At 40.1% G+C, this 11,819-nt stretch overlaps 1 protein-coding gene across 8 annotated transcripts in view; it reads left to right on the forward strand.

Moving 5' to 3' along the window:
- RALGPS1 (Ral GEF with PH domain and SH3 binding motif 1) overlaps positions 1-11,819 on the forward strand; it is a 209,094-nt gene that overhangs the window by 45,344 nt on the left and 151,931 nt on the right. For all 8 annotated transcript variants that reach the window (XM_060757388.2, XM_060757392.2, XM_060757390.2 and 5 more), the window contains exon 9: positions 8,199-8,325. In XM_060757388.2, coding sequence (XP_060613371.1) covers positions 8,199-8,325 — 127 coding nt within the window. The remainder of the gene's footprint in view (positions 1-8,198; positions 8,326-11,819) is intronic.

The following is an 11,819-nucleotide window of genomic DNA, read 5'->3' on the forward strand; positions in this document are numbered from 1 at the left end:
ACCAGACTTGTTATCCATGTTGCCAGTCCTTCAAGTGTCTGAGTGGTGTTGAACTTCAAGAAAAAGTTCTTTCCACTTGGGTGGAGATCCAGCCTTAGGAAATAGTCTTTCTGAGAGGCTTACTAGTAAGGGGGATGGCGTCTCACATGCCTAACCATGTGTGCTTCATAGAGAACTGGCTTGAGAACCCACAATTTTGGATGATTCAAACCATGCATTTGACAAAGTGTTAGTAGGAGAAGCCAAACCTGTTTGATAAGAGCTTTTGGAGGGAGTTTATGGCACAGCAGAATCTTCCCTCGGACTGAATTTTGATCATCGGAAACATTCCATTCGTATGACATGGGACCTTTTTTCCTGGAAAGATGTATGCTTCCAAGTATAATAAGATGGAGTCTTTTCTTAACATCTGCAGTCCAGTGAATAATTGCCTTAATTATAAAAACTAAAGAGTTAATAGCAACAGATGTTTAAACTTGTTTCAGCATTTTGGTATGAGATACTCACACTTGTCGAAGCGAACCCTGGCATTTTTCTGGAGGACGAACAGTAGATTGTGACATAAACCACAAATTAGAATTTTGTACTACGAACACTGAAAAAATTAGAAATTTCCAGTTGACATTTGGAAATTATGAAATGGGAAATAAACTGTCCTCACCCTGACCCGATCTCAAATAGACCTTTTGTTTAGACATGCTGGAAAAGGATTGATTTCTTGGAACCGCTTTCCATGGAGTTTTCTAGATCCGTAGCCTGACAATGAAAAATTGTTCAACTTAATAATGCCTTTCCTCCAATGCAGGACTCAAGGAAGCTTTTATCATGAATTTTCAAAGCATACATCTAAAACTAGCCACTTGCAACATTCAAGAATGTAAAACAGTGGTTCCCAACCAGTGGTCCATGGACCACAAGTGGTCCACATGAACTAAAATATGGTCCGCAAAATATGTAAAATTTAAAACCTTTATTCATTTTAATGAGTTAGTTACTATGTGAGCAGCACTGGTGAGTAGGATGTAGGCTGAGCGTGGAAAGCTGAAGGGAGGGCAAGTGATCGACATGTCACGTACTCACGCCACCCAGCATTGTATGCATGCCTTTGTCTTGCTCAGCTGTGTCAATTATTCTGTTTTGCTGTTTAGTGATTTTACGGTTCCAGTAGTTTTACTGACTGTGAGTCCTCAATATTCATATTAATTTTTGACTTATTTCATGATGATTGAAATTGGAGAGGTTGCAGAAGAAATCCAGGAAGAGCTCATTGAATTTCAAAATGATAGAAACTGCAAGGACATGTTTGTATCTGATTCTCTTGAGGTGTTTTGGTGTAGAAAAGGATTTTTTTATACTAAAATTCGAAGAATCGCCTTGAACTATCTTATACTCTTCTTCACAACTTATTTATGCGAACAAAGGTTTTCTTTTTTTTTTAATAATAATTTTATTGAAGTTTTTGCTTTAGTGACACATCAATAGGGGTGTTAATCATTGACATATCTGTTATTATTATAAAAGAGAGGAGGAAAGTATGATGGGTAAGGGAAACGGATAGCCGCCCGGAGAGAACAAGGAAACAAAAAGAAAAAAAAAGGTTTTCTACTTCGCTGGTAATTAAAAACAAGTCCAGGAAACGATTGAAAGTAAGTGATGATATGCGTGTAGCTTTGAACAATAATATTAGCCCCAGGCTTACCTAACTTGTAAAGAGGAGGCAAGCTCAAGAAATTACATTGATGCAAACTGAATTTAATTTTCTATTAAAATGTTCTTTTTTATATTATAATAGTACACTTAATTCAGGAGCCCCCAGTGGCACAACGGGTTTAACCACTGAGCTGCTGAACTTGCTGACTGGAAGGTCAGCAGTTTAAAGCTGGGGAGTGGGGTGAGTTCCCGCTGTTAGCCCCAACTTCTGCCAACCTAGCAGTTTGAGTAGATCAATAGGTTCCACTCCAGCGGAAACACAATGGCACTCCATGCAGTCATGCTGGCCACATAACCTTGGAGGTATCTACAAACAATGCCAGCTCTTCGGCTTAGAAATGGAGATGAGGACTGTGTTCCAGAGTCAGACACGACTAGACTTAATTAATGTCAAGGGGAAATCTTTACCCTTTACCTTTTTACTCTTAATTCATGTTACTATTAAGTTTAATGAATGTGTTAAAAGTTTATTTTTAGATTGACACAGTTTATTCTTCTTGAACCTTGTGGTCCCTGCTAACAACAACAAAAGAACCAAAGTGGTCCCTAGTCAAAAAAAGGTTAATGATTCAAGAAATTATCGTACTAAAACCAAACACTAATCAAACCAAAGGTCTCTTTAAAAAGAGGAGGAAAGTACAACAGCCAACCTTTTAAAAAAAACTTTTCTCCAACAACTGTTTAATGGCCCAAACCTTTTTAAATAAAAGAAGATGTTTCTTAATATAGGGAAGTGACCTCCCTATAGGTTTCTTCCTGCTTTTGAAGTTGCTTGTGTTTTCATTGGCTGTCTTCGCAGCCTTCTTGGTCCAAGAGGACAGTGACTGAAAAACTTCATATCAATGGACCCTATTGTTGTTTTACAAAGTTTTAATATATTTGTAAATAGCTCAGAACAATATTCCTTCACACACAAAAAAAACCCACTCAAAATCACCAGCTAACAATTACACTGAATAGTTCTTTTAAATCCCAGATAAACCTTTCCATAACAATTATAGTAAATTGCAATAACATTCAAAAAGATATCAGTGTTAGTTTGTTTTACTATAAAAAGAAATACAGGAACCCAGTAGTGCCTTTGAGAGTAATTAGGAAGAAGACATTTCTAGCATAAGGTTTTTGTGGACACAGTCCACTTCATCAGAGTCCAGCTAGAAATTCCTTCTTCCCACATAGTCCCAAAGGTGCAATTTTCCATGTATTTTCTTATATGCAAGAGTAAGACCTTTGTATTATAGCATCCTGTTTCTTATATTACTAAAGAGATGTACATGAAAAGCCCACAAGCTTGTGAGTACATTTTTCTACTGTCTCATACTGCCTCTAAACATTGCATTTAGTAGTTACTGATGGCAAGTACCTATGAATACGTTCTCCATGAATTAGCTTGATCTGTAACATGGCAGAACTACTTACTGCCTTCTTTGCCTCAGTCTTCTCTCAAAAAGAAAGCCGCCCTCAACCTCAGCCACATGGAGTGGATGAAGGATTAGGAATTCATCTGCATTTCTTAAGTTCTGAAAACTCAGAAGAACAAGGGGAAGGCATGTATAATATCACAAAGGATTACCACCTCACCTGCTTCATAGGTAATCTGCTACAAAACAGGAGCTTTTTTGTTGAGTTTCAGGGTCAGAGAAGTAGATGACAAAAACAGAAGAACAGCCTGCCTCAGGGGAGTGTGCTTGCTCCATCTATGTTTAACATTTATGCAAATGTCCAGACACTGCCAGAAAGGAATAGAGAGTTTCATCTATGCTTATGAATCTCGAGCTCTGGGGACTACCTAGGAAGGAGTCCTACTGGAGCATTGCAGCATACCAAAATACCTGGAAGTCACTCTGGACCGTGCTCTGACTTATAAGAAGCAAGTAAAAAGTGGGTGCTAGAAACAATATCATACGAAAGCTCACTGGCACAACCTGGGGATCACAACCAGACACAGTGAAAACATCTGCCCTGGCACTTTGCTACTCTGCTGCTGAATATGCAGACCCAGTGTGAAATGCATCTCACCATGCTAAAACAGTGGATGTGGCTCTTAATGAGACCCTACACCGGTGGAGAAATTATACTGCTTAGCCGGTATTGCATTGGGAAGTAGCCGCCAGCAATGAAAGGACCAAGACATTGACATCTCCAGCTCATCCTCTGTTTGGATATCAGCCAGCATTGCCAATGTCTTAAATCAAGAAATAGCTTCCTAAGATCTACAGAGATACAAGAACACCTCAGCAAGCGAGAGTCCAAAAGTGGCAGGCTAAAACCAGGAATCTCAATCAGTGGCTGAGACCAGATGAGAAATCCTCCTGGGCACACAGAAGACTGGGCGACTTGTAAGGTGCTGAACAGACTGCGCTCTGGCACGATGAGATGCACAGCCAACCTTAAGAACTGGGGCCACAAAATGTGGAGAAAAGCACACCACAGACCACTTACTCCAATGCAGTCTGAACCCTGTCACATGCACAATGGAGGACCTTATCACAGCCACGTCAGAGGCACTCGAAGCGGCCAGCTTCTGGTCAATGGACATTGAGTATAATGCCAAGTTTTTACCTTTGTTGTTTCTATACTTTATAACTGTATTCTCAATTCTCTTCTGTCACAATAAATACATAAATATTATTATTTAATAATATAGTGCATCAAAGTGTGCATCAAAGGTGTCACTGTCTTTTTTCTAATCTTTATATGCTTAATATTTTTAATTGCATAGATCCAGTGTTCAAAGGTGTCACTGTCATCCTCCCAGACGGACAATTTTGGATTTCAGAATTCCAGATAGGGGATACTCAATCTGTGTTAACCCTAATAGGGATTGCATGGATTAAATTGGATTGTAGACTACAGACGAAGGTCATTTTGGATTCCCAAGGGAGATTTTCACTAAGAAGCAGGAAAAGTGGCCGTTGTCTAAACTGTCCTGGACCTCCTTGAGGGAATCCTGTGCTTCTGTCGTTGATTATTTCTTCCCCTTTGGCACACATTGTAGTACTTCTCACATGCCAAACTTTGTTTTCCTATTTCTGTAACTGCATTCCCTCCTGAAATCGTATTACTCTTGTCGTCTAGTTTGTAGCAGCCTGTGGTAAGAGAATCCCTGATCACTACCATTTGTAAGCAAGGCTGCCAAAACCACAGGCTCCCCTTCTTTTCTCGCATCCTGTGTCTGAAGATGCACAGAGCTCTCCAGATCTGTCAACCTGTGGTTTCTGGAATGGCTTTTCTGTAGAGCTCCTTTATTACCCTCCTTCTAGTACGCATAAATGGTCAGTTTGAGGATAATTGCTATTTTAAATTATCTGAACATACAAAAAAGAGTGCTGCTAACCTCTGAGGATGCCTGCCATAGATGTGGGCAAAATGTCAGGAGAGAATGCTTCTGGAACATCGCCATATAGCCCAGAGAACTCACAGAAACCCAGTGATTCCGGTCATGAAAGCCTTTGACAATACATTTTTTAAAATAATTGCTCTCCTAATAATGCACTATTGTTCTACTGGCTATGCACAGATACTTGAGACTTTAAAAATTCAAACAAGTTCTCTTATGATAACAGTTTCAGCGCGTTGTCAGTTGGCGCTTGGCAGAAATATTGCAACGCAGGCACACATTATTTTCTCCCCATATTTGATATACCCAGATTCGTTACTCTGCAATCCATTTCTGTGTGTGCCATTGCTTAACAAGGAGCACATGGGATTTTTCACATGCTTTGAGCACGCGTGTAACCAATTTCAGGACTGAAAACAAAATAGTTGAAATAGTTTTGGAGGCTTCAGCCCTTCCGAAAGGCTTAGATTGACCATGTGTGTAATAGGCCAGGTCACTTGCAGCTGCTCTCAAGGAATGCATCTGCATTTCTTAACTTCTGAAACTGTGTTACTCAGAAGAAAAAGGGAAATGGCATGAAGCACGCACAGTTCAATTTAACTCGCTTAGTGTCGGTCACTACAAAATTGCCACAAGATGAGCCTTGTACCCGAAATGATTAAAGGAGATATCAGTTCATTAACAACTTGTATCCAGTACCGTTGGTACCTCATAGCCTCCATGCTGTGATGTTATTGTTATACACACATATATATGAAAAATGAGAATCATTTATGGTTTGAATATTGGTAGTGTCTCCATTAAGGTTCTTGAAACTGGGAAGCTTACTGTACCTTGCCTTTGACTTTTCTGGGTAGTTGCTTTCCTCTATCGTAGTTGAAAGCTCTCGTTATACGGTCAGGGTGTCATTTGAAGTATAATTAGATGGTGGTTTAGCAAAAGATAATTTTATAATAAAGAACATGTGGTCTGCGGATGAATTAGTGATACATTTGTACTATCACCCCAGGTTGCTAGGATGTATATGTGATGCATAAAAAATATGATGCTTGAATGGAATTATATGAAAGATATTTGAATGGAATTATATGAAAGATGTATTGGGCTGAAGACACAGTTCTCAAAAGATTGAAGGCTGGAATTTTACAAGAAGGTGGTGAAGAATTCATGGAGTGTAATTAAAACTTGCTAATAAGAACTGAAATGGTTGACCTGCCCAGGTAAACTGTGATGAGAACTGTGACAGTGATAAGAGAAATGTTTACATCTGTTTACATCCATCAACATTTCCTGACCAGAAACCAATATTAATTGGGAAGTTTACTGTGCCTATTCTGGTTAGTTACTTTCCTCTATCACAGTGGAAAGCTCTCACTATATGGTCAAGATATAATTACAAGATATATTTAGATGGTGGTTTAGCAAAAAAAAATTATAATAAAGAACATGTAGTCTGAAGATGGATTAGTGATACATTTTTACTTTTGCCACAGGTTGCTGGGATGTATAACAGAAATATTTATTTATTTGATCAGTCATATGACCATTTCAAAATAAAACACGAGTAAACACGAGTAAAAAACAAGGCAACAAGGTGATAAGTCAGAATCATATTTTCCTGGTTCTTCTTTCAGGAAATCTGCTCTTTTCTTAATAGCTTTCAGAATAAAAAGGCTTACTCTGATTATGCTGGATCTTTCCTGCCCTTGCAAGAGGGGTGTCAGAATATCATTTCTGTTGGGGGACCTGCAGTTGGATAATATTGGCTGTAAATATCTGTCTCGCAGTTTGGTGTATGCTGGACAGTCAATTAAGAAATGTTCAATGTCTTCCACTGTTTGTTCTCCCCAGACGCAGAATCTCTCACTTCTTGGGATGTTACAGTAACGCCCGGTTTGCACCATAGTACCGAGTTGTTCAAACCTAGCCCTAGTATATATTCTTCTTAAAGCTGGGATGTATATTTGATGCATAAAAAGATATGATGTATAGTTTGAATGGAATTATATGAAAGAAGTATGAATGGGACCTAATTGGGCTGAAGACACCGTTCTAAAAAGATTGACGGTTCGAAAATTACAAGGAGGTGAAGAATTCATGGAGTGTAATTAAAACATGCTAATAAGAACTGAAATGGTTGACTTGCCGTAGTAAACTGTGATAAGAGAAATGTTTACATCTGCTCACATCGGTCAACATTTCCTGACCAGAAACCAATATCTGTTAAGAGGGAAGTCAGCGCAAGGCTCCTTGTGTTTACTAACACCAGATAATAATAATAATAATAATAATAATAATAATAATAATAATAAGCGGTTCCCAGGTAACATCACAAAACATACAAAGTAAAACAACATAACCATAAGATTTACAAAACAAAATATAAGTATAAAAAATGTTGCCATAACACACGCATATATTAAAAGTAATCCTGCCTGATCAAGGCAATTGAAAAATTTAAAAGGCCATGCCAAGATTTGTGCAAGCCCAAAATTCTGGGGGGGGGGGGGGGGGGGCAGGAATTAAGTGCAATGCTATGGCAGGCAACAATAATATTAGGTACAGGTCGGTGGCTGTTCATTCCGGGGTCGATTAGAGGAAAAAATCTGGGTAATTGGTAGGAAGAATAAGGCCGTATTCGACAATGTATAGGGCTGAGTTAGAACTGGTCATTTTCAAAAGCTTGTTGAAACCACCAGGTCTTCAAGCTCTTACAAAAGGAGGGGAGGGATGAGGCCTGACTTATTTCCCTTGGAAGGGTGTTCCAGAGACAGGGGGCCACCACTGAGAAAGCCCTCTCTCTCATCCCTACCAACCGTGCTTGAGACGGTAGTGGGACCCAGAGGAGGGTCTCCCCAGATCTTAGAGCTCATGCTGGTTCATAGAAGGAGATGCGATCGCAGTTAAGGAGAGTCAACATCTGCCAGGAACCTAGAAGGAATCAACATGTTTCAGGCTGGAAAAATATCTATCAGTCGTTTACAATTTTGTAACAACATCTGTAGAATATTCCTATAAAGACTCAGTCTTGTTGGTACTGAGACGAATGTTGCCACAATGAGGGTCACCCTTTGGCACTTGTCCTCTAAAAGATATCTTGCAATCCTCAGTATGAATATTAATGGTTTTATTTGGACTTCTTTTGCAGCTCTTGAACCGCAAAGACAAGACCACTTTTGAAAAGCTAGACTACCTAATGTCTAAGGAAGATAATTATAAGAGGATGCGGGACTATATCAGATGCTTAAAGATGGTGCCCTGTATTCCTTATTTAGGTAAGATGGTTTAGATTGAAAACAGTCTTCAGTGAAATGTTTTTGCTCTTTATGACTAAGGAGTAAACCTGTACGTATTGCATCTAAATCACACATTAAACCAATTTGTACCATCATTTCTTCCCCTTATGATGCAGTTATCTTCAGTTAATGAGGTGGCGGGGTTTTTTTTCCTTTTATTTATTAGCATTGTCCCCTAGTTTCTAATTTTAACACTCAGGATCCTGTGAGCTCATTTGTTCCAAAACTTTTTTTCCTAGTGAGTAATTACTAGAGTATCAACAAAGCCCATAGTGCCTTTTATTTTTGTGCCTCTGCTTTAGCAGAATGGATTCCTTTTTATGACCTTAAGATACATGAATGTTTGGTACATCAGGAAACTAAACATATAATAGCAAGTATTCTAAATGTATTTTTAAGTTCTGCTTTTTTGTCTTTTCCCTTGATGTCATTGATCTCCTCCAACACTGGAAGTAGCACAGCGAAGTCTGCCCAAAGAACGTAATTCAGCTGGGTAGCTTCTGCTTTTGGGGTGGCATGCAACAGCAAGGAAGCAGGCCTGGAATTAATGAAGTCGTATTAACATCAAAAGGATTGTGCATATTTTTAGGGTCGTCCTCGCCTGTAATTTTTATTACAGAAGAAGAAAAGAAGGGAGAGGAAACACTAGATTCATACTGAAGATTATAAGTTTCGTTTTTAGTTGAGCACAGCACAATTTTTGTGGTTTAAAGAAGCAGCAGCTTTTGAGGGCCAAGTCCTGGATGTTTTCTTTTCTTTGGCTATCCACCTAAATTATATATTGCATTAAATTTATTTGTTGCTAGCTTGGGGACCCGGCGGTGCCCAGGTTATTAGAAGAAGGCATTGTTTGTTTTGGGGTGTTAGGTAATATCACTTAAGTTTGGTCCAGATCCGTTGTTGACTGGATTCAGTGCTCTCTGGATAAGACAGAACTACAACTCCCAAATTCCAAGGGCAATCACCCCCAAACCCTGCCAGTATTCACTGTTGGCCATGTTGGGACTGTGTGCCAAGTTGGTCCAGATTCGTCATCGGTTGGGTTTAGTGCTCTCTGGATAAGGGAGAACTACAATGCTCTGATTTCCCAAAACCCAGCCTGTATGCACAATTGGCAATGTTGGGTCTGTGTGCCAAGTTTGGTCCAGACCTGATGTCGGCTGGCTTCAGTGCCTTCTGGATGCAGGTGAACTACAACTCCCAAAATAAAGGTCAATTCCCACAAATCCCCGCAGTATGTTCAGTTGGCAATGGGGCTTCTCTGTGGCAAGTTTGGTCTGAGCCCATTGTTTGTGGGGGTCACTGTTTCTCAGGATGCAGGTGAACTACAACTCCCAAAACAAAGGTCAATTCCCACAACCCCCGGCAGTATGTTCAGTTGGTAACAGGGTTTCTCTGTGATAAGTTTGGTCCCAGTCCATTGTTTGTGGAGGTCACTGTTTCTCAGGATGCAGGTGAACTACAACTCCCAAAACAAAGGTCAATTCCCACAAATCCCCGCAGTATGTTCAGTTGGCAATGGGGCTTCTCTATGACAAGTTTTGTCCAAGCCCATTGTTTGTGGGGGTCACTGTTTCTCTGGATGCAGGTGAACTACAACTCCCAAAACCAAAGTCAATTCCCACAACCCCCGGCAGTAAGTTCAATTGGTCATGGGGCTTCTCTGTGACAAGTTTGGTCTATTGTCGGTGGGGGTCACTGTGGAATATTGGAATGCCATCTTTTAGCTCTTATTGTAGGTAATTTCTAAGCTATTACAATACAATTAGAGCCATCTGAAATGAAAGATGCCTCATCCTTAACACAAAACACATTCATGGTATTGCGTTTATGGCTTGTACATACAGCAATTAAATTCTAGGTTTCAGGAACATCGCGTGCAGAAAAAAGATGCTTCTGCCAGTTAAAATCCCTTGTTTATTTTTCTGATGCGACTACTATAAACATATAAGCAAAAAGCTTTGCATGCTGTTTTTGAAGTGTCATATATTTATTTATCTTGTCAGAAGCAAATTGAGAATACAGTTGTAATGTACCAAAAGAAGTTTAAAACATTATACTAAATTTCCTTTGACTGGATGCTGGCCGATCATAGTGCCTCTGGTGTTGCTGCAACAATTGTTCATGTGGTGGGTCTCAGACTAAATTGCAGTAGGTGGTCTGCTCTTCTCCGCACTCGCATGTTGTGGAGTCCACTTTGTAGCCCAGTTTCTTAAGGTTGGCTCTGCATCTTGTGGTGCCAGAACTCAGTCTGTTCAGCATCTTCCAAGTCGCCCGGGAGGGAGTTTCTCATCTGGTCTCAGCCACCAATTGAGGTGCTGGGTTTTAGCCTGCCACTTTTGGACTCTTGCTTGCTGAGGTTTTCCTGTGAATATTTCTGTAGATCTTAGGAAGCTCTTTCTTGATATAAGACGTGAACAGAGGCTGGGCCAGAGATGTCAATACCTCGGTCCTTTCATTATTGGCTGCTATTTCCCAATGGATGTCAGGTGGTGTGATACCTGCTAACCAGTGTAATGTCTCCAGTAGTGTAGGGCAAAGACATCCTGTGATAATGTGGCTTGTCTCATTAAGAGCCACATCCATGTCTTAATGTGGTGAAATGTGTTCCACACTGGGCATGCATATTCAGAGTGCACGATGAACCCAAACAATGATGAATCTGGACCAAACTTGGCATGCATACCCAATATACTTTAACTACCCGTTGGGTTGCTCCCCCTTAATTTCTTTTAAAACCCTCCTACCAGATACATCCTACCTCTGTTCATGCCCAGCGTTTATTTTTTAAATTTTAAACTATTACATCTGGCCCGGCCATAGGTTTTTAAATTTTTGCGTGTTATTGTTTATATGTGAGTTATATTAATTGTATTGTTTTATTTGCATATTGTTTTTGTTCTGTTGATGTGTTGTCGGGCTTGGCCTCATGTAAGCCGCTCCGAGTCCCCTTGGGGAGATGGTGGCGGGGTATAAATAAACTTTTATTATAATAATAATTATTATATACACAAATTTGAATACTGGTGGGTTTTGAGGGGAATTGGCCTGGACATTTTGGAGTTGTAGGTACTGAGATTTATAGTTCACCTGCAATCAAGCCCTCTGAACTCCACCAAGGATGGACTAAATTGGCACACATAGAATAATAGAATCATAGAATCATAGAATTGGAAGAGACCTCATGGGCCATCCAGTCCAACCCCATTCAGCCAAGAAGCAGGAATATTGCATTCAAAGCACCCCTGACAGATGGCCATCCGGCCTCTGTTTAAAAGCCTCCAAAGGAGCCTCCACCACACTCCGGGGCAGAGAGTTCCACTGCTGAACAGCTCTCACAGTCAGGAAGTCCTTCCTAATGTTCAGATGGAATCCCCTTTCTTGTAGTTTGAAGCCATTGTTCCGTGTCCTAGTCTCCAGGGAAGCAGAAAACAAACTTGCTCCCTCATCCCTATGACTGCCTCTCACATATT

This window comes from Anolis sagrei, chromosome 11 (assembly GCF_037176765.1).
Source record: "Anolis sagrei isolate rAnoSag1 chromosome 11, rAnoSag1.mat, whole genome shotgun sequence".
NCBI lineage: Eukaryota > Metazoa > Chordata > Lepidosauria > Squamata > Dactyloidae > Anolis > Anolis sagrei.